Here is a 23,786-nt window from a genome sequence, read left to right as displayed (position 1 = left end):
GTAAATTATTAACTAGATAATAGTAATAACCTTTAAGAGTTTATAAACTAAATTTTGAATAATGTCATTTTAAGCAATGAGATACATATCCTTTTAAGTTTTTCTTATTGATATTGATCAATTAAAATGAAATATCAAATAAGTGTTGGATGTGTGATTTTGGATTGATTTCAAATTTTAAATTTTCTTAAGAAATGAAAAAAAATAATTGGGATTTCAATTGTAAAACTTGACCTTTAAGTTAATATCTTGTAAAAAAGGCTCATAATTTTTAAAATTGCAAAAAAAATAAAAAAATCATTCTCAACGTAAAGAAATTATATGTACCACATGAAAGGATTATATTAAAGAATAGTTAGTTACTATTATAGTACTATTGTTGACTGATTGATCTTTATAAAAATTATGCATATTTAAAATTTTGTGATGTCAAATATTTATTTATAAAAGAAATATGTAGATATGCAATTTTTTTATCAATATTTTTCGATATTTTATATATGAACTATGATTTACTCATTTGATAAAATTATATAAAATTGATAATATTTTTATAATTTTCACAACTTATAGAGTATTTTATATCTATAAGAAAAAAATATAATTTTTAAAAAATCAAATAACTTGTCTAAATAAAATTTCAATTTCAAATCGTATACTTACGAGGTGATATGGTAATATGCAGCTGATGATTATAGAATGAATACTTTTTGTAAAGTTTTAATAAGAATAAGACTATTTAAACACGTTTGGGGAGGAGCAAACGAATAGGCCAATTTTTTTCATAATTGAAGGTTATAAACACTAAAAATATGATAATTCTGATCATGCATGCACGTAAGAAAATATATTTTATCCTGTGACTAAGGTCTTATTTGTTTATATTTATGAAGGTCTAAATTTTAATCTAAATTTTAGTTATTAAGTGTATTTTTTTTTAACTTTACAATCACTAAATGAGCATGAATGATCATATGTCTATGACAAAGTCTTAATATCATTAAGATGTCTATTTAAGAATTTCTACAAGAAAAAGATAGTTTATCGTTGGTCTATCTATTTTCACTTATCACCCATAATCATCATTTTAGCCACAACTATTATCCATAATTACCACCCTCAGCTGTGGAGTCACAAATATAAAAAATACATGTTAACAATGAGATTTGAACTTGGGCTCGAAATACTAAAAGAGCCTTAAGCACTCACCCAATTGTCAATGGGTCAATCAAATCATTTATTCATTAGGTGTGTTCTATGTTAATTTTATACAAATACCTCTTAATTTCAACATAGATATATATATTTCGAGACAAGGTTAATGGGTGCTCGAGCACCCGGCAGACTCCATGTGGATCTGCCCCTAATCATCACCATTAGATAGGGGTGGCAATTGAGTAGGTTGGGCCAAATTTGGACGGGTTATAATGGGTTAAGTTAACAATGGGATCAAGACCCAACCCAATCCAAATTTGCTTGGGTCAAAATGTGTTAGATAATGGGTTATATTACGCGTCAAGACTCAACCCAATTTTTACCAAGCTTAATTGTTTTATTTGTTCTTTTAAATTATTTTGGTACCTAATACAACATATAAAATTGAAAAATAAAATATTTCGACAAAAGTTCCACGAGTCAATTTAGGTTTCATATCAGCTCAATTTTTAATAAGTTGAATGGGTTGAGCTAATGAATGGGGAAGTCAATAACCCGCCCAAATTTAAACGAATTGGACGGGTTGGGTTTGATTTCGCTACCCCTATCATTAGCCATCATTTACAATCATCACCACCAACTATTATTACCTCCACTAATCACTATCAATAATTACCACCCTCCACTAAATATCAAACATCTCCAATACGAATACCATACATCATATGAGAAACTAAAAAAACATAAATTAGACATAATTTAAATATGAAACTAATAAAAACTTGATAGATTATAAAGTTTTGATCCATTAGCTCCTTCTCCTCTTGTTATACAACTATAGCCATTGACGACAATAGAGAGATTGGTGGGGGCTATTTGGCTATTGGTATTTGGGTGGTCCAATTTTGTCAATTTAAACATTGATTCTATCTATAAAAGTTTTTATTTTAGAATTGTTCTCTCACTTGCTAAGGCTATTGTAGCTATATATATATTATATATTATTTTTTAGATGTTATAATATAATTGAGAAAAAAAATTATGAAAAAATAAATCCAAGAAAGCATATTATATACAGTATTTTCGTTTCTTAATCAATCATTTTCATTTCCTCTCTGTAGGCACATGCAAATGCAACTACAAAAAGAAGGGCATATATCATTGTGTTTCGATGTTATATAACAAAGTTAATATGCACAACTACCACTTATTTAATAAAAATAATAAAATATTGATATAAAAAAAAATCAATTCAGGGTTTTGTTGTGAATCCATTTTATATAGGGAAAGAATAATTTAGATTTAAATTTTAATTCATCACAAAATATATTTTTATAACAAAGAGAAAGCTAACGAGCAAGAATTTAATTGATGTATTTATTATTACTCTCAATTTACGTTTGTTCAGACTAACAAATACATGTAGCTTGCTTGAGTTGAGAACTTTCGCTGAAAGTATCACGTTGTTCTTGGAAACTGACACAGCTACTGAAGCAAAGGTCGTACATTCATAGCTAAATTATGTTTATTTTTACTTTGAGTAATTCGAAACTTAATGTGCCTATAATATTATTTTACGTTGTCGATGAAGGAAATAAGATTTCATCCGAGAAACCTTCAAACCAATATTCAACTACTTTGTATCAAACATATAAATGTGGTCATACACTTTTCATCGGTACAAAGATATGAATCTTTTCTTGCAGAATTGTTTGGTTGCTTCCATCTGAGGACCTTGATGGTGACAGTAAATTCAGATGCCCCAAAACATACTCCACTTTATACAAGTATTCTTAAATATTGCTTCATAAATATTAAGTGTATATATAAATTGATATAATATTTTTGAATTTATATTACATTCGTTACTGCATAAAATGTTTCGCCTTACATTCCCACATTTTCAAGCAAAGATTCTAACACATAAATAATTTACTTCCTAACCAGCGATTAAACGAACCCTAATTATACATGGAATTCATGTGAGTGACATTATCATTTAAATTATTGATGGATTTCTCATTGGTTGGTGAATAGCATAGCTCAATTGCCAATTTATGTGTGCCCATTCACATCATTTTCAAATCTATTACGTTATTCTTTTTTTTGTATACATCTTCATCATGTGATATTCTGATGTCATAGTAGCAATTATTTACCATCATTTGGGGGGAAAAAATTAAAAGATCTACTATTAGTTTTAAATAAAAAATTAATTACTTTTTTTTCTTTTCTATTTTTTTTTCTCTCAAAAGTCTGTTGGCAAACAAGGGAAAAAAAGAAAGAAGAAAGGGCATTACTTCTTCAGCAAAAAGCCATTGGATTGCATTATTTTTAGTGATGGCAATAACACCGTGCGATGTTCAAATTTGTTCATTATTCTATCTCATTATATCTTATAATTTATTAATTTTGGATCATAGTTCTTTTTATTGATTTACTCATGTTACTATTCCACATTCTTGTTATTTATTACATAGAAATTTTTTTTTTCTCATATTAATAGTGGTGATCGTATATTATATTGTGTACAAAAAAAATATATAGTGTATAAAAACTATAAGTAGAAAAAAGAGTTTTATTTTGTTGAGTGAAGACATTTTTTCATAGAGCTTTACACTTAACTCTTGTCTAGACTCTAGAGTTTGTTGAGTTATTAATGTTAGATTGTTGAATTTTATAGGAGAAAAGACAAGAAGGTTTAGTGCTGATCCGACAAAGTATTATTACAGTGGCCTTGAATTATTATTATTTTTTTGAAAGAGAGAGATATTCGTACCAAAGCCTAAAAATATTTTATTTTCTTCAATTTATTTTCCAATTCTAATTATAATTTCACCAACAATATGTAATATAATTTTTAGACTTAATATAAATAATTGATTTTTTTCTAAGGAAAATGTGTTATGGTTTAACATGTTTTTTCGATATGTTTTAACAATCACTTTAATTTCTTATTCTCTGCCACGCATGTCGACAATCACTTTAATTTCCTTTCTAACTAAATACCTTCGAACGTTTAAAAGTTAAAACTACTAGAAACCATTAGTATAATTATCAAAGTAATATTTCAAGAAAATAAATTCGTGTGAAAATTTAACTCAACAATTTGATACCATAGATGTATTCATCAAACTAAGAACTAGCTGTATTTGATACGAAGAAAAATATTTCTAATCTTTTCATGTTTCTAACCCCAGCGTAGCACCTGACTTCGTACCCGACCCGACCCCTCTTTCTTGTTTGTAGGTTTGGAATTACAGCAATTCTACATAATTTGTGAGTAATCTAGCATAAATGTCACTTAAAAATATCATGAATTCTATTATATTTTTTTTTTTTGAAAGGGAAAATGGTGGAGTAAAGGAATAAAACTCTCATCAATAAGATGAAAGTTTAGTCAATCCCCTGAATCCTGAACTCATACATATCTATTATGTCTTGTATGTTGCCGTTCAATGATTTCGATTTTGTTTATCTATGTCCTTATACCAAACCTAGGATATTTTCATTTAACTTAAAACGATTATTTTAGTACAAAAATCGAAATCGAGACAATATCTCCCTTCTATATTAATACTAACATATTTTTCTGTTCTTTTTGGGCTGTATTCTATTACTCTTAAATTTGTTTTCTTCTTTATTTGGAGGGCTATGACCCTATGTTATTCCCAATTCATCTGATTTTGTTTGACTTGATACAAAATTTAACAAAACAACGAAATACTTTAGAAATTTATATTCTAAAACAAGTCATAGATGTTTGTGCAACTATAAATCATCTTATTAAAGAGTAAATTGAACATTATAGAGTTAATTGTTCCTAATATAAAATATATTATCACTCATTTTATGACGGACTAAAAAGAAAAGTAAAACGGAATAATAATTGGTAGGAGGCCAGGTAATTGATTGATTTCGTGGGGCCATCATTGGGCTTGGACACCGTCCAACCCAAAATGTTTAGCTATTTATTATTATAAAGAGGCTGTGAGTCCAATCTGGTCCACTTCCACTTTTATTTTTCCTACTTCATGCAACTCTTATCCTCAACAATTACTTGTATGGAACTAGGTAAGTGGTTAACTTTCTAGTTTCTACTTACTTGAGAACGATATTACCCAAAAATATTATGTTTATTTATATTGAAATATGGAAGCAATCAATCAAAAGAGTTGTATCCCCAAATTTGGATAGCAAGATTCATTGATTGGAAATAGTGAAACAAGAAGTGCTTCGAATCATTGCAATTTAAGAGATTTCAGTGTCTATTTTGTGTGATATGAATATGTTTTACAATGTAATTATAGGACCAATTAGGTTGTAACTTGTAAGGGATGGAGTGTTGGCCGATCTAAAACTCACACGTTCAAAAGATGAAAGTAGCATAAATGAGTATAAATGTGTAAACATATTAGAAGAGAAATGAATAAGAATGACGATATTCGGGACAAGATGAGAATGACCTTCTGTGTTGAAAAGATGAGGAAAGCAAGATTGAGATGGTTTAGACTTTAGACGTATAAAGAGAAGATGCATAAATGACCCAATTAGGAGATGCAAGCGATTGACTGGTGGGTGAGAGGAGGTAGGCCGAAAAAAGATGATTAGACTGGACATGACACACTTGCGGCTTACCAAGGTCATTGACACACAAAACTACCACATTTTGAAACCTGCATTTCTGTAAACATTGGCATTGACACCTTAATCACATGAAATATTGAGGAAGCCAGTTGGCAAAGCTGATCTTTGGGAGATCCCAATCACATGACAATTAGATGTGATTGACATAAGAAGCAGAAAACCGCACACACTTTATCCTCCTCAAACCCAATTTTGTAGAATTACATTGAGTATGGTGATGATGTTGAAGTCAGAAACAAGATTGAATTGACCAGAGTTCACAACCACTAAATTGTGCAATGATCAGGATAGTAGCATCTGAAATATTTACAGTAGGAAAGCAGAACAATTGAACTAATAACATTTCGATAACACGTTCCAGAAAAGTCTAGTACTATGTACATGTTCAAGCGAACTCATTTGGCACAAAACGGCATCAAGCATTGTTAGTAGCTTCCACCGAGGTAAAACTTTAAACCATACTGTCATTAAGCTAAACAGATAAATGTATCTATACAACGCAATGGTGTTTGTTAATCATTCAGGGCAGCCATCATGACTACGGCAAAACTGAAATTCTAAGCAAAGTTCTTCCCCAACGATGAAATCTACAGAAAAAGCAGTCAACATTGATGGGAATTTCAAGCCCTGAATGCAGCATAACCTGGAAACAGTCGGTCCTGAGTCCAATCATTCATCACATTAAGTTAAGATTGATGTAAGGATATACTCTTCATCGGTAAAAGATAAACCCCAAAAGTAGAACCATGTACATTCCCGACCAACTACTTTGCCTTCTTATAGAACAGAATCAAACGCAACCTGGAAATGAGCAGTATGTCTTGGCTTTGGACAGGACGCATTACCAAGACCTTGAAGCAGTCTAAGAACATCAGCAGTATCATCTAGGTAATACTTGGCTTTGCTTGGCTTTTGCCCAACAGTGCAGGCAAAGATATCTGGGGCAGCAGTGATTGAAGAACTGGACACACTGCTTAATATGCTCTCAAACATGTCCTCATCTGATCTATCGTCTCCAATGCACATAACAAAATCAGGTGGAGTCCCACTATCTACCATCATTGAGAGGACCTTTTGTGCCACTAATCCTTTAGTCACACCCTGCAAATAAGCACAAACAAGTAAAAACATGGAAGAGCATAATGCAACATGCACATATCTGCATCTGCGTGAGACACAAAACACACGAGGGAGGGGGGTCTTACTTGTGGCTTGACTTCGACAATATGTTGGCCCCTCTTAACAACTGCAGGTTCATTTGAAAGTACATTTTCCAAATGATCCAACAATTCCTTTGCCTGACAGGAGCCAAAGTCTGGGTCTGCATCCTGATGGTGCCACACCAAAGCACTCTCTTTAGGTTCAATATATGATCCATCAGTTGTTTCTGTGTAAAGTTTCATCACAGGTTCCACAATTGGTTTCCACTCAAGATCAGAAGCCAAACATTCCCAATCAGACGTTTTACTACTCCTGCAACATGATAGAAACCGGTAAACATGAAGGTGTCCAAGAAAAACTTCAGAATAAAAATTCCAAATGAGAAATTATAGGGCAACTGGGACAAAGGACCGTTTCATGTTCACACAAAATATCCATTACCTTATGAAAAACCCATGTTCAGCAGCTATTCCGAGCCTTTCACACGGTGCAAGCCATTCACTTAATGACTTTCTTCCTCTGCCACTAACAATATACACGGTGTTTTTAGGATCATTGCTTAAAGAATTCAACAGTGTAATAACTTCAGCACTTGGAGCTTTAATCAATGATGACTGAGGTACAACAGTGCCATCATAGTCCAAGAATATTGCCCTTCTCTGTGTCCTCCTATATGAGGAGACGATGTGATCAATAAACAGCTTTCTAAAATTCGGAGAAAGTGCAATAACTCTGAAGCCCAGGCCCAAGCCAATGCCCCAGCAACGCTTACTGTAATGATCTTTGCAAGCTCTTTCCAAATCCTGCATAAAGCTACGAGCCCAGTAAGCTACATCATGTGAGCTTACATAGCGGTAGTGCTTCTCATGACGAAGTTGTTTCTCGGAATCGGACATTGTAATGGCAACATTTAAAGCCTCAGCAACAGCTTCAATATCCCATGGATTTACCCTAATTGCTCCACTCAGAGATGGGGAACAACCAATAAATTCTGACACAACAAGCATGCTAGTTCTAGGAGAATCAGTTTTATTACCCATAGCATCATCCATAGCAGGAGAACCTTGCCTGCAAACAATATACTTGTAAGGCACTAAATTCATTCCATCCCTTACAGCATTCACTAGGCAGCATTCAGCAACAGCATAGTATGCAGTCTTCTCATAGCGAGGAACCGGACGATCAATCAAAATTACAGGCTCATAATTAGATCTACCGTAAATTTTGTTGATCCTTTCAGCAGTTGAGTATGTCTCCCTCTTTGCTTCCTGAACATCTTTGCCCGAGCTACGAGCAGGATTTACTATTTGAACAAGAACAAGTTTCCCCTGCAAGTTCTGGTCCTGCTGTAGTAGGTACTCAAATGCTAGCAATTTCAAACTAATGCCTTTAAAGATGTCCATATCATCCACACCCAGAATTACCTTCTTCCCTTTGAACTGTTCTTGAACTTCTTTAGCTTTATCAAAAGTAGAAGACAAATTCATCACGGACTCTAGTCGACCCATATGTATGCCTACAGGCAGAATTTTAATGTAAACTGTNGGATTTACTATTTGAACAAGAACAAGTTTCCCCTGCAAGTTCTGGTCCTGCTGTAGTAGGTACTCAAATGCTAGCAATTTCAAACTAATGCCTTTAAAGATGTCCATATCATCCACACCCAGAATTACCTTCTTCCCTTTGAACTGTTCTTGAACTTCTTTAGCTTTATCAAAAGTAGAAGACAAATTCATCACGGACTCTAGTCGACCCATATGTATGCCTACAGGCAGAATTTTAATGTAAACTGTACGACCAAAATAATCAAGTCCAATATGTCCTCGTTTAGATTCATAATCTAAACCCAACATTCGACTGCAGCATGACAGAAAGTGACGTGCATAATCGAATGTATGAAAGCCAATTAGGTCGCAATTTAACAACCCTTTGAGAATTTCATCCCTAACAGGCAGAGTTCGGTAAATTTCTGACGAAGGAAATGGGCTATGAAGAAAGAAGCCTAGCTTGACACGATGGTAGCGCTTCCTCAAAAATGTCGGTAGAACCATGAGGTGGTAATCTTGAATCCAGATATAATCATCATCAGGATTAACCACTTCCATAACCTTATCAGCGAAAACCTTATTTGCAGAGACATAAGCTTGCCACATCTGCCGGTCAAAACGATCTCCATGATCAGGACACATTGGAAGCATGTAGTGGAAAAGAGGCCAAAGTTGCTGCTTACAGAAGCCGTGATAAAACTTTTCCTGGATATCATGGGGTACAAAAGTAGGCACACACTTGAACTCATCAAGAAGTCGCTGAGCAACTTCCTCCTGTTCACTATGTTCCACATCAACCTTCAGAGAACCAACATAGACAACCTCAGTTTCAGGAGAAAACCCGTCCTTCAATTGCAATAAAAGAGAATCCTCGTCCAAACTGAATAACCACTTTTTAGCTGTTGTATCCCTTTGAGCATGCAAAGGCAGCATGTTTGCTACAACAATTTTTCGCTCTCGACATGAGGATGACATACTATCTGAATCACCATCTGCGATGATTCCAGGAACTGTCATCACACGTGGAAGAGCTCTAGGTGTCTGAGGTATATCTAGTATATCTCCAGATGCCATGTCCAAAAGATTAGCACAAGATCTTGATGGCATGATTATAAAGTAAAATTTGGTCTATGTTGTTAAACACGCACTGCTGGAATTTGAAATCTATGCTTGAAACTTTCAGCCCCAAAGCAATTGTGCAGTAACCTACAGCACCAACAGGTAGAAAAGATAAATCATTATTTTGCCAACAAGTTCATCATAAGTCGTGATTCCTAACATCATCATAACACCAGACAATAGAACTATGGATTGGAAGGGTTGAGGATATTAGCAAGCATCAAGCAAGGAATGACAAAGAAACTTAAAGGGCAGGAATAAAAGTGTCAAGAAATATTTAATCTAAAACTAAAAAAGGGAAAATAATATAGAGTTCATAGAACTGTTACAGCATTGAGATGACTCAATAATTCATCTAAATCACATAATAAGAATGACATGAAATACAACACCATGGAATTCGACAGAAGTAGTAATTTTAAATGAAAATTTACAAGCTGGCAAGTGATATATTATGGAAGCTACAAGTATTAACTAATTTAGCAGGGTGAAGGGTTGGCTACATTATCAGGTGGGATCCAATACATAAGAAGAGAAATACACATTTCCAAATGTCATGGTCCAAGAACATGGCATTTATCATAATAACTGTAATATGGCTTTCATAGACCATGGCTGACACAGCAGCAACAGCAGTTACTGTTGAGCTGTAATGAGCAGTGAAAAAAACGAGTACCAATAAAAAGTTTAGTTCTAATTTCGACATGTTGAATGAGATCGGTGGATGGTTCATAACGAACCTAGGAATGATATGTTTGTAACAAACTCAAATCCAAACCAAAAACCTATTTGAAGGCGAGCGCACCAAATCATGCACCACCTCCAAGCTCTCCAATTAAAAGGATATTACAGGAAGGCCAACCATTAATCCGTTTATCTCTGCGAAAAAACTAATTTGGTGGAGAAACACATATTCCAAAGATGCTTAAAATGCTATCGCAGTTATTCACTATCTACTTTCTGCATGTAGCAATTCCAGGTAAATGTGCTCATAGTGAATTGCATCTATCCTTTTTACATTAAAAGGAAATTATTGGATATTCAATGCTCCTTCAAACAAGAAAGGCATTTATACTTCTATTTGTCTAAGGCTCACTCAAGGCCTGAAGCGACACTCAAAACGTGTTGAGCTCTTTGCTTCATTTAATGAATGGTTCAATGTCGTCATCAACGTTCTAAGGCATACTTTTCCTTGACAATTAGCCTCTTCTAAAGAGGCGACACTAAACAATTGATATTTCCCTTCATAGTAAAAAATTCAATTTCTTTGTTCATAAATTTGTCATTCATTTCATGCTTATAATTATTATTCTTGGACTAAACATATATATTTGGATTGTTTCTCCCTTTGCACCTTTTTAAATTAAAGCTCATGCTTTATGTGCGTTGTGCGCTTATAACCCCTTTTTGCGCTATTTGCTTCTGATAACGCTGCTATATAGATCTCTAGAGTATACCTATTGCGGGTCTAACAGCCATGAAATGCGTTCTAACATGCCGTCGGAACTCTTAATATTTGTTGTTTAATAATATGCAGGAGAAGAATCTAATCAAGCAGTACACTAATTGAGTAATTGTCTAGTTCTTTGTTCTGCAATCATCGTTTTTCACACAAACCTCCAAAACAAACGACCCCTTAGGATTCTGTCTAATTAATCCTGTAAAACACATTGTTTGTTTTTTTTTGTTTTTTTTTATAAGATCCCCTAAAACACATTGTTGTCAAAGGCTCATACAAAGTTAGTGCAAAGCAGGCAAAATGCTTTGCCCCACTGAGTGGGAGCTTAAGGCATGTCTCATCGCCAATGGAGTTATCGTAAAGAGCACACTAAACAATGAATATTTTACTTTATTGTTCTTTTAAAAAATATTGTTATTTATATATTTGTTATGTGTGTTTATAATTGTTATTTATAAACTACCCAATATTTTTATTTTCTTTATTTGCACCTGCATTGAAGCTTGTGCTTGTGGCTTAATGCCCCAATGGATCTTGGACCTTAGCGCTTTATACGTTTTTCACCTTTGATAACACTACTACAGAATGCTAGAGGATTGAAACTTCACCATCAAATCGGATATCCATAGAATCTAAACAACCTGTAAAAGACAACAATATCTCTAGAGAAATGGATCAAAATAAGATCCAGCCTTGTCATCAGTGTAATAAAGATGGTGGTGAAGTCTGACCTTCAACAGTCAGTGGTAACATCTTATTCAACAAAACAAACAGAAACTACAACCTTGTAAGAAAAAAAAAATTAAAAAATTTAGAAAGTACAAACACAAGAAAGTTAGGAAACAACTGACAGTTCAAATAAGGGCATCAACCATCTGTGATTCTGACCATTGTTGGTGTCAGGCGTAAAATAATCACCGGAAATGTCCAAAGTCTGACGTCAAGCAAGAACTCAGAAGAACTTGGCTCCTATGCAATAGGCTCGCGAGGGACCTACTGAGTACTCAGATTCACATAGCTTGCTCAATTTGGGCCTCGCCTCTGCTAATGAGCTAACTACATCTTGTGAGCACTAGATACAATAAGCAGACCCTATGTGACCAAACTTCTTCCATGTCCATTACCATATAACAAGATCTTTATGTGATCATAGTGGGGATAGTTATCCCTACCGGCACTTAGCTAAAAGCCTAAAAAGAAACTAAATGCCTGGTGCCCCCCAGTTCTTCACGGCATATTTATGATATTTGTCACCTTATGGGTGATTAAATTTAATTATTTCAACATTTAAGGTGTCACACTCAATTTTATATTGATAAGAGTGTGTAGGTTTGCGTGGTACACGTGCACACGGAAACAAAAAATGTTGAACACTTCAATGGCTACAAACGGTCCATTTACGTCACTCTCAAAACTTGGGAGAGTTTTCCAATTTACTAACTTCCTCTATAACTTTTTACACAATGAAAAATGTGAAGTCCACACGCATTATTGTGCTAAAGTTCCTCTCTCAAAACTAGCAGAACTTCTCTACAGAGAAATATTTGTCGTCTTCTACTCATTAATGACTGTCAATTCACGTACACGGTCATGCATGTCATGATCTCAAAGTAACACACCATATTACACCTCCCTGCGCAAACTCCGCATCTAGGTGCTTTCACGTCCCTTTTTTCGTTCTTTCACTCTCATTTATGACACTACCTCAACAAACATTCAAATACATGAACATAACAGCTACACGTCTAGATTTTTCTTCCAACATTTACTTCCACAGCTGTTAAATGAATCCATTTCCGAATTCATTATTTCCACATCTCTTATGCCTTTGATATTAGCATGAAATTACTGGTACAATTCATAATGTTTTCCCAAATTCAGTAAATCTGATTTGAAGAAACAAAAGTACAACTTATCCTGACTTGTTGCAAAACAGCCATTCTATGCTGATTTCTTCATTTCCATAAACCATTTCAACTCCTCCTTGAGTTTTAAGTTATCATTCACAAAATCAAGAAATGATGAAACTATTTCGAAAAAAGTAAAGAATCTTCCAATGAAAGAAAAAATGGATATTTTCTGTAAGATACAGTCAGTACAAGGACAAAAATCCAGGCAGTATATCAAGACGAAATACAAGTACAACCATACAAACAAAAGGAATAAGGATCTAAAAATTTAACTAAACCATAAGAAAATATAAAAATCTCACCTTAAAATTGAATTTAACCAAATTGTAATAAACCTCCTAAAAACTCCCAGCAATTTCCGATGAGATATAACAGCAAAATTTCCAAACAGAAAAATTCAAAACCACTGCAAAATTCAAACAAAAAAAACGCATCAATCTCTACCGTTTCGTCACCGAACAACATATACACGAGTTTTCATATCAATAAACCTCCAAAACATGAAATTCCAGGAAAAATATCAGAGAAACGGAGTTTCATATACTGTACCTAGAAGACAAATCCGGTGACCGTGAAAACGGTGATGACGTCAGAATCCGACGAATTCAAGAAGCACCGAAGATTATCACACACATGCACTGCGAGAGAGAAAGTAACTGTGTGTGTGTGTGAAGTTTGAATGGAAGAAAATTGTATGTAAAGAGAGAAAGGAGATCAGAATGCAGAGAGAAGAAAAAGAAGAAGAAGAAAACAGGGAAATGGTACAAGTGTTGATTCAATAAGTACTATTTCTATAAAATAGCGAAAAGCTTGACTTTGGGCTTTGGGGAAGTGTCGTTTTACGTGTGAGAAGATAAAGTCGAACTTGGCTTAACATGGTTAACTATCAACTAACCATGGTTATGGTTTGTGATTTTGTACTTTATATAGGTGTGCATCGGTCGGTTCGGTTCGGTTTATTGACTTTTGGTTTTTAAATATGTCAAATCAATAAGATTTTTTTTATCGGTTTTGATCCTTAACGGTTCGATTTTCGGTTTAACCAATAAGAAAATACATATAAAACAAATATATGATTTTTCAAACAAATTTAATGCAAAAACACAATAATGTAACTTTACAAATGCTCATAAAATATAAACAATAATAACAAACATGAAAAAGAACTATACAAGCGTAACACAAAGAGAAATTAAGAGAAATGAGATTTTAACGTTTTTTATAATGTGAAATTGTGAACTCAAAGTCATTGTGAAGTGTGAATTGAAGGCTAAAGGACAAAGATACTACTAAGGTATTGAGATTAATATATAATATTTATGTACAAATAAAAGTAGTAAATTACTAGCCTTAATGGGTTATTGGTTTAGCCAATAACACAATATTAAAAACCACTATCGAACCGATAACCCAATAATTTTTTTTATAAAACCATTAAAAAATTGTTAACCCAATAACAATAAACCAATAACATTTTTATTCGGTTCGATTTATCCGTCGGTTCGGTTTTTGCACACCCCTACCTTTTAGTTAACTTTGTATCCTTACCTAATATATAAGGATTAGTACTAACTACTAACCACCAAGTAATATGGGTGTATCAGATGAAGCTGTTCATTTCTTAATCAGAGCAGGTTCAAACGTATCTTTCAAATGGGGTCCTATTAATATGAATTCGGATTAGTTGGACTTCAATGTGAATATCGAATATTGAGTAGGAAACCAAAAATAAATAAAAATTAGTATTACTCCTTCCGTTTCATTTCACGTTGCATCTTTTCTTTTTAGTCAGTTTTTAAAAAGGTCATATTATTATAATTAAGAATAATTATACTTTAATTTTATTTTTTATCTTTATTGAAATGATTTACGATCACATAAGTATCTAAGATTGTGTTAGATTACAAGTTTTATTTTTTTTAATTTTTGAAAATATCAAATTAAATTAAATAATGTCACGTAAAATGAGTCGAATGGTTTACTAATATAGTATTGCTAACTTCTTCCATGCCTTTTGTAAAAAAATATTTTAAGTTTTTGCCTTTAAGATTTGTCATTTTTCTTTCCTTTGGTGTGGTTGGGAAAGGAGAGATGGCTGAGGGGACACATGCCTATTTTAAATGAAATTAGGTAAGATTTTTTTAACTTAACATTATGTTAATTAGGAGTTGTTTAAGAATATTTTCATTGTTCTTTTTTTTTAAAAAAAAAAGTATTTGTTGTTCTATTCATATTCATGTGGTGTCTGATCAGAGACGGAGTAAGAATTTTTGAATTTATGAGTTCAAATAATAATTATTTTTGTATATAGTACTAAATAATTTTTTTAATAGTCATACAAGATATTTGAGTCGGACTATTAAATTTTGTTGAACTCGTAGCAATTAATGTGGATTCGCCCTTTATGTAGGACTCAATTAAGGAAAAAGTTTCCCTACAAAAATTTCTTCATCTCAAACACCAAACATTTAATTAAAGGTCAAACTTCCATGAATATTCATCATACCAGATTATAATTTTTAAAAAGTTCACATGATTATTAATCATATCAGAAAAATCTTAATAGTTTTAAGTTAACTTATTATAACAATATTGCAAAATGCTACTATGATATATATAAGAACTAAATAATGATCAAGCATTATTGAAAAATCTTACTAAGATCTTTTGATTATTTAATATGCATAAGGTTATACATATTATCTCATTAAGTTCATGAAATACAAATAAATATAAGTTCTTTTGTTAAAACTTTGGACCACAATTTTCTTTTTACCAAAATATTGTAACAACCCCACTTAAACTCATATAAGACAACTAGAGCCAAAGAGATAGCACTAATGGATACAGAAAATATTATAAAAAGAAAAACTAAAAATAGCCCAAAAACTTTATGATTTGAATCTTCATATGGATTCATATAGTTTCTTTTTATTTTTAAATAAAAAAAGTAATCAAATGGATTTTAACCATCTTTTATCTTAAAGAAAACAAGGTCAACAGAAAAGTTAAGAAGCAATAATATTAGTGGTTTACCAATACCATGAGAAACTCCCTCCACTAATTCTTTGTATGTTATAGGGTAGTCAGAGTCGCTCGATCCACAAAATATCTCGTGTCAGTGAAATTTGAAAAAAAATCACATTTTAAAAAGTATGATATAGATAGTCTATTCTAGTGCAAGTATACTAGTAACTGTTTTCACAATTCGAATCTGTGACATATAGATCACATAGAGATCGATATAGTTTTACTATTGCTGTAGAGCTTCCCTTTCGATTTTTTTATTCTTATAATAAACAATGTTATCGCGTGAATAGTGCAAAAAAAGCTTGCTAGTTGTTTATTGGAGAATGGATGTACTTCTTCTCTCTTAGCTTACTTTAATCAATAAGTTTAGGTCAAATGTGGATAAGCTATGACTAATTAATCTTTCCATATGCTTTTCTTGATAGACTCCAACCAATGGGAAAAGTACAAAACAAGATATATTATTTTTATATATATAATACAGTATAAGATTAACAAACATCTCAATCAAACACGATAAAGGAGACCCATTAATTACCCGATCTTTGATTAGTAAAATAGTACATAAATAACATCCTTAAATTACTTATGGAATAAGTGATTTCCCCCCACTAAGAATCATTAAAAGACACAAGGTATTTTATATATGTGCAATTAAAAAGTCTAAAATACATATAAAATTATTTGATATTTGTGTTTTTAAATTTGAACGGGAAGATATGATGAAATGAATCTTAAAATAAATCGCATTTAATTAAAAGTGTATTGAACTTGACGCATAATGAAAATAGATAAATTAAACCCTTATTTAGGAATTTTCACAACTTGTCCTTACATATTCACATTCTATCTCAAATATGTTTAATGTGGGAGAAATTTGCACAAAATGTTAGCTTAACGTTCATAATATGAAGAGTCGCTTGTTCATATATCTTTTTTATTGGTATAGCAGAAATGTTGGAAACTTATACTCCCTCAATTTTATTTTACATGGCTCTCGCTCATAGAGTACTAAATATAAATTCCTCTTCTTATCAACTTTAACAAATCAAAGAGATTTATTATTTTCTTTCAATATTATCCTTTTCATTAAATTATTTTTAAAGTAATATTGGTGAAACTTGAATTTTCAAAGTATAATTAATAAACATATAGTAAATACTAAACAAAATCAACAAACGCCAAGTAAAACTGAATGTACATAACCTTAAAAATTGGTTCTAAAATATATTGATAGTTATAATAAAATACTATTATAAAAAATAATTGTTATACTGTATAATTTTTCTATAATATTTTTCTTCTTTCGAACAAAAGGTTTTAAATTAGGAATATTATGGACGTGCATTGCAATCTCTTAAAAAAAAATCATGAAGAAGAGAAGGGCATTTTATTTTTTATTATTATGAAGAAAAAGTAAAAACTACAATGGATAAGATTTAAATAAATGACAGTTAAAAAAAAAAAAAAGTCCCAAATTAATAAGCATAATGGGGAAAAGTGCATACAGTAATTATGTGAAGAAAAGGTATCCATTCGTGCATTTATTTATCAAACTTTACTCATATTATTTTCACAACTTGCCATTACTTTACCAATATATTTTCGCTAGGGCATAGGGTACCAAAAAAATCAATAATTTTTATTTAAAATATATAAATTATTTTTTACTTTGCCACCATTTTTCACTAATTAGCTATTTAGTTATTTTCCCTCAACTGATCTTGTGAATATTTTATCGTTATTATTATTTAGTTAATAATTTAATTATTTCTTTCAACGATTTTTGTGAGTATTTCTTCTCCAATTTGAGTGATTTCATCGTCATCATAATCATATGAAATTTAAGGTAAATGCTTTTCAGAACATTTATATAAATATACTTTGTTTATTAGCTTGAACAAGGTGTGGCTTATTTAAATTGGATATAATTAATAATTAATTATAAAAGATACAAGGGCCCTCAAATCAAAATATATGCTATAAGTTTCTCAATTAAAATCATATCCTATTTATTCGAACTAGTATTATTAATAAATGAAATTAATACTCGTTAAAAGATGAAGAAAATAATAGTTTTTTTAAAATTATTATTATACCAATTTTTAAATTCGAAATAGAGAATGCCAAGGTAGGCAGCCGACAACATAACCAAATTATTTATTATTATTCTTTGCTTAAATGTTTAAAGTAACATTCAATAGGATTTATATCACATTTTCTTAAATATATTATCGGTATAATTTAACCTGATTATGTATTTTAGGATATCAGTTGATATTATTGAATAAAATTACTTACAATTATAAGTATTTAAGAAAATCTGATTGTATTTAAAATCTTATCAAACATCTAACGTTTGACCATAAATTCTTAAATATTACCTTTATGCATGCGTTTGCCATAAATCTTGGAAGAAATATTTAACTTTTCTGAAAAATGACTGGATAATTACATTTAAATTGTACAAATTTATGATTAAATGCAAAAAAAAAATATCTAAATATACATATTACTATATTTTTATTTACATAATATAAGTATCGAGTACGCATAAATTTCTACCGATTATTACACAAAAGTGAGAAAAAGCTATGCCACCTGCTAGCAGGTTGGCAACAACTGGATAATAAAATTTAATGTTTTTTCCGTACCCGACATTAGTCCCCCTTTCTTGACTTTTTTTTAAAATTATTTTTTCAAAAATTATGTAGATAATTATTAAGGTAAAAAAATATATCATTAAAATAATTTCATGATTTGGCCAATGGCCACTTCGAAAGGGTGCTATATACAAAGTGCTAATCTTGTCATCATAGACTAATTTTTACAATTGTGACTCATTTGCTTAGTATTTTATTTTATGAAAGATATTAATTAATTTAATTTATTAATTTGTTGGCATAGTTTATATGTCATTATCTCATAGGTTTTGTTAAGGATGCTTCTTTAATAAGGCAAATATCTTAATTGTACATGAAAGGATTATAATTTTAAAAAGATAATTAAACAAAAATAAATGATAAAAATAGTAATGTATAAATTCTCTAAATTAAATAACTAAAAGATAATGTGTACGAAAATTACTAGTCAAAATATGAATTAATTAAAGCTTTGTTATTAGTGGAAACACTAAGACGTTTTATACTTATTCATATGTCATATGTGCAACAAATATAACATTGAATAAGATTCTGAGTTTACAAGAGTAAATTTAAAGTATAAATTTTAAATAAATAAGGATCATTGTCTTCGATGTTATTTTTATTTCATGCGTATATGCTTATGAATAAGCAAGTTATTAAATGAATTAGTCGAGATAACATAATATATAATTACCATATAAAATATTATTTAAATTTTAAAAACTTCAAAATATATATTTTTTTTAAGAAAAGCAACATTATACATGATACAACTTACAAGCAAACAAATAATTCGTACATGGTCGGCATTTAAAACAAACCAGATTGTATATTATAAAAAAATATTTGACAAAAAGGAATAGATAATTTAATTAATTACTTAAAAGTGACAATTTTATGTGTATTATCCAGTAAATCTGCATTAGGTCGCTTTTCCTAATCATAAATATTTGTACTTTACCCATATCCAAAAGAAATAAATAAAAAAAAATTACAGCCTATTTTATTAGAAATATACATTGATTTTTTAATTTATAAATATTGACAACTTGTTTTAATAGTTGTTACCTATTGGGACATAGAATTTGGCAATTAGAAAAGGACAGACCGAGTAGAAAATCAGAAAAAGTCATTTACTTAAAAATAAAGTTATTTCAAAATTACAATCTTGAGATGATAATCTCAATTTTTATATAAGATATGAATTAAATATTAAAATTTTAAAAAAATATTAAATATTTTTTTTTGGAGCGTCTCATAAAATGGTAAGGTGGTAAAAAAGAAGCAACATGAAGGGGAAAGTTTAAAACAGAAACCGAATGTGGATAATATATATATCAAACCGACAAAGGAACTAATGAACGTTGTAGTGACGTGATAAATATTTCTTCTTTCTTAATTCAAGATTTCAAATTCAAATTTCTATGAAAACAAAATTGTTTTTATTAGAAAACATTTTATTTCATAATATAAGTTTTTTCAACATAAATATAGATTTAGCTAGATTCTAATATGAATACTGAACAACGATAGAAAAAACAACAACAAAGGATATATGTGGGATTCACTCTTACCATTTTCCACGTCCCACCTTACGAACTTTGATTAAATCCCTTTTTGGGACCCACCATTTGCATGTCTTATCCAATAGAAAAACCCCACGTCATTATAAAAAGCTCCGCATGCGTGCTGTTCCAATTAGATTAGCACACGTAAATTTTACCAACAAGACCTTTTTTTCATTTTTAGTGTATCAAGAAAAATATGAGTTACCAAACATTTTTCTTTAAAAAAATTGCATTTAATTTGAACATCTTTATTTTAGCCTTAACATATACTCTATTCGTATATTTTTTACTTTTTTTTATGTTTGATTTAAAACACTTTTTAAAAAGTAGTTTAAAAAAATGATAAAATTTACTATATTCCTTTAACAACCCCAATAACATACCATTATAAATCTATAAGTGGAGAATGGAGAGAGTAGAATGTACACATACCTTAGTATTACCTCGTAGAGATAGAAAGACTATTTTCGATACCCTCAACTTAAATAAAGCCTTTCGAACCGTTCGAAAAAGGGAATACAAATATGTTAGCAATAACAAGAACAAACTAATGTGAAATAGAGAGGATATTGAGTTAGCCTCCCCCCACCCCCACCCCCACCCCAGTGTCTTTCTCACTTAACGGGTGTTCACACTTGGCTATGTACTCACCTTTTACCCTAATACTCGATCTACATATCTTTCTCTCTAGGGTCATATTTTTGGTAAGTTGAAATTGTGATATGTCTTGTCTAATCCTCTCCTCTAGTTTATTTTAACCTATCTCTGCCTCTCTTGACCCCTAACACGACCTTATCATGATCAAAAAGTGTTATGAGTCACCTCACATTGCTTTAACTCGGGTCATGAATCCCTCATACACGTCCTTAATAGCCCTTGCGTAAGTCATCAGTACACCTCTACCCTCCAAACATTTCTAGAAGACCTCTCTATGTACTTTACTGAATGTTTTTTCTAGGTCGATGAACATCATATTTAAGTCTCTCTTCCTATCATCATATTGATCCAACGATGTCTTTACAAGATGCATGTCTTTTGTAGTTGATCGTTCCCGCGTGAATTTGAATTTTTTTTAATATAGACACTCCCTCTTTCTCATTTCGACTACCCTTTCCCAAATTTTCATAGTATAGCTTAGTAGCTAGATATCCTTATAGTTATTGCAATGTTGAATATCACCCTAGTTTTTGTACAATGACACAATTGTACTCCACCTCCATTCTTCTAGCATTCTAGCTGTCCGAAAAATGACATTAAATAACAATCAACCATTTCATACCCGCCTCACTTGCTTTTTTTTTCAAGAGTCCATCAGGATCTCGTTTGGCACAATCGCTCCTCCCCTCCTCGTCTTACAAATAACCCCTTTGAACTCTTCTCAGTTCTCATATATGCATTTACGATATTCAAAATTAATTTTCTCTCACCCATATCAATAATTTTTTTTTAATATATATATATTCACCAAAGCTCACAACATTTTTTTGTGTGTATGTGTCTTTAAAATTATAGGTAAAAATATATAAAAAATTATTATTATTTTATAAAAACAGAGAAAATGATTTAAAAAAAACAACATATAAAACTCTTACCTTAATCATTTAAAAGACGAGACCAACTTCTATCCGATTTTGAAATGAATAGATTTGAATCCATTCAAAACATGTATTACATTGGTCCCCTTTGACAAATAATGATATTTTAATTTTGCAAATATTAGTTTGACCACCAATTTTCAATATTTAATTTTGAAATTACAGATAAAATATTAAAAGTACTTGTTTAAGAAGCATCCAAATGGAATATAACACATAGATTCTTTCACAAAATATCATCTTTTTTCCATTTAAAAGTCATGTTAAAGCATATCTTTAATTTTCAATTCTAAAGTCCAACCTTTTTTAAGAAATTATTATTATTGTTTGTGAACTTCAACTTTAAATAAATTATTTTTTTCACAATTTCAACTAAATATTGTTCAAAGTCCTACTTTACTTGATTGTATACACACATATCAAGAAATAAAATTAGCCAGAACCCATGTGAATCCCATGTGCATGGCTTCAAGTCCAATACTTGATTATTGTGATCTATTTATTTCCCATTTAATTTGCCTAAAGTTCCCACTCTTGTTCAATCACAGATGTGACCAATTTTATTTATTTTTATAAATTCGATATTTGATATTTATATTGAAATTCCATTAAGTTATATAAATGATTACCTGATTTAATTTTAAAGACGATGCTCTTAACAACCTTTTTAATATGAGCTTCTACATTAAGAAGAGTCCCTCAAGTCCATTAGTCAATATAGTGTAGTTCTTCTAGATTATTTTGATACATATATGTATGAGAAAATATTTTTCATGAAAATCAAATTTTAAATTAAAATACGTAGTTTATAAATTCTGAATTTATTATTGAATTAATAGTCTATTATAATTATCGGGATGGAACCAAAATTAATATTTATGAGTTTTTAATTTATTATTGAACTAATAGTCTATTTTAATTAGTGTATTTCTAGCGTAATATTTATATTCAATCATTTTCTAAAAATACATTGATCTAAAAGCTAATGATTTATTTGAATTTGTATCTAATATTGGAGTTTTACCTCGATTAATAGCGAAGCTATTTATTGAGAATGGATTTCATTGAATCTATCTGTTGGGAAATTGTATAATACAAAAAGCGTATTCAACACAGACATGCTTAGAAAAAAATCGTATATATTTGAGATAAGTGAGCATAAGTGTTTGTAATGAATGTCTTTATTAGTATTTGAAATAAGCTTATATTTATGTGACACATTTTTATTTTTAGTTTATCAAAGAAAAGTGTTACTTTTTCTATAGTTAGAAATACTTTAACTTGAAAACTTTATTTTTATTTCTAATGAAATGATTTATAGTCACACAATTCTCTAAGATTTGTTTTGAGTCTCAAATTTCACAAGTCTTTTTAATTCCTCTTTTTTTTTATGTCAATTCAAATAATGTGATAGAAATTAAAACGAATGAACATATTTTAATATTTTTAAAATCTTTTTATTGTAATGTTTGGACGGTTGCTTACCAACAGACATCTAAGCGACTAATCAATCCTATTTCTTGAGTTTGAAATATTATTCTAATTTTGGTGGATAGGATTATTTAGTACTTTATTTATATAATTTATATGGTTGGTACAAGATGAAACATATTTCTTAGAACTAGCTAAGGTAATCAAAAGGCATAAAGTATTTCATCAAATTAGTTGAGTTGCACACAACGTGATACGGACATATATAAAAATGACTCACATATATCCTACCATTACAAAAGGAGTTCATATATACCTTCATCAAATAGAAGTAAAAATTTTAATTTTAGTTTTTTTTTTTTACTTTTAGTTTAAAAAAAATTCACGTGAGGAGGATCAAATATACCTTATATGGATTATATTTTTCTTTATAATTTTTTTTCACTTTTATTAAAAGAAAATGATATATGTGATATGAGTTATTTGTATAATAATAGAATATATATATATATATATGAG

General features: G+C 30.6%; 1 protein-coding gene across 1 annotated transcript; it reads right to left on the bottom strand.

The window, feature by feature from the left end:
• Positions 1-6,130: 6,130 nt before the first annotated feature.
• LOC125867050 (probable alpha,alpha-trehalose-phosphate synthase [UDP-forming] 9) lies at positions 6,131-13,814 on the bottom strand. Its single transcript, XM_049547471.1, has 6 exons — positions 13,548-13,814; positions 13,301-13,404; positions 8,637-9,716; positions 7,405-8,387; positions 7,008-7,275; positions 6,131-6,903 (listed from the first exon to the last, which is right to left on the bottom strand). The coding sequence occupies exons 3-6, from the start codon at positions 9,615-9,617 to the stop codon at positions 6,580-6,582; spliced, it is 2,556 nt and encodes an 851-aa protein (XP_049403428.1). The 5' UTR covers positions 9,618-9,716; positions 13,301-13,404; positions 13,548-13,814; the 3' UTR covers positions 6,131-6,579.
• Positions 13,815-23,786: the final 9,972 nt, after the last annotated feature.

Source organism: Solanum stenotomum, chromosome 6, assembly GCF_019186545.1.
Source record: "Solanum stenotomum isolate F172 chromosome 6, ASM1918654v1, whole genome shotgun sequence".
In the NCBI taxonomy this organism is placed as follows: Eukaryota; Viridiplantae; Streptophyta; class Magnoliopsida; order Solanales; family Solanaceae; genus Solanum; species Solanum stenotomum.
This window is presented reverse-complemented; position numbering and strand designations above follow the sequence as displayed.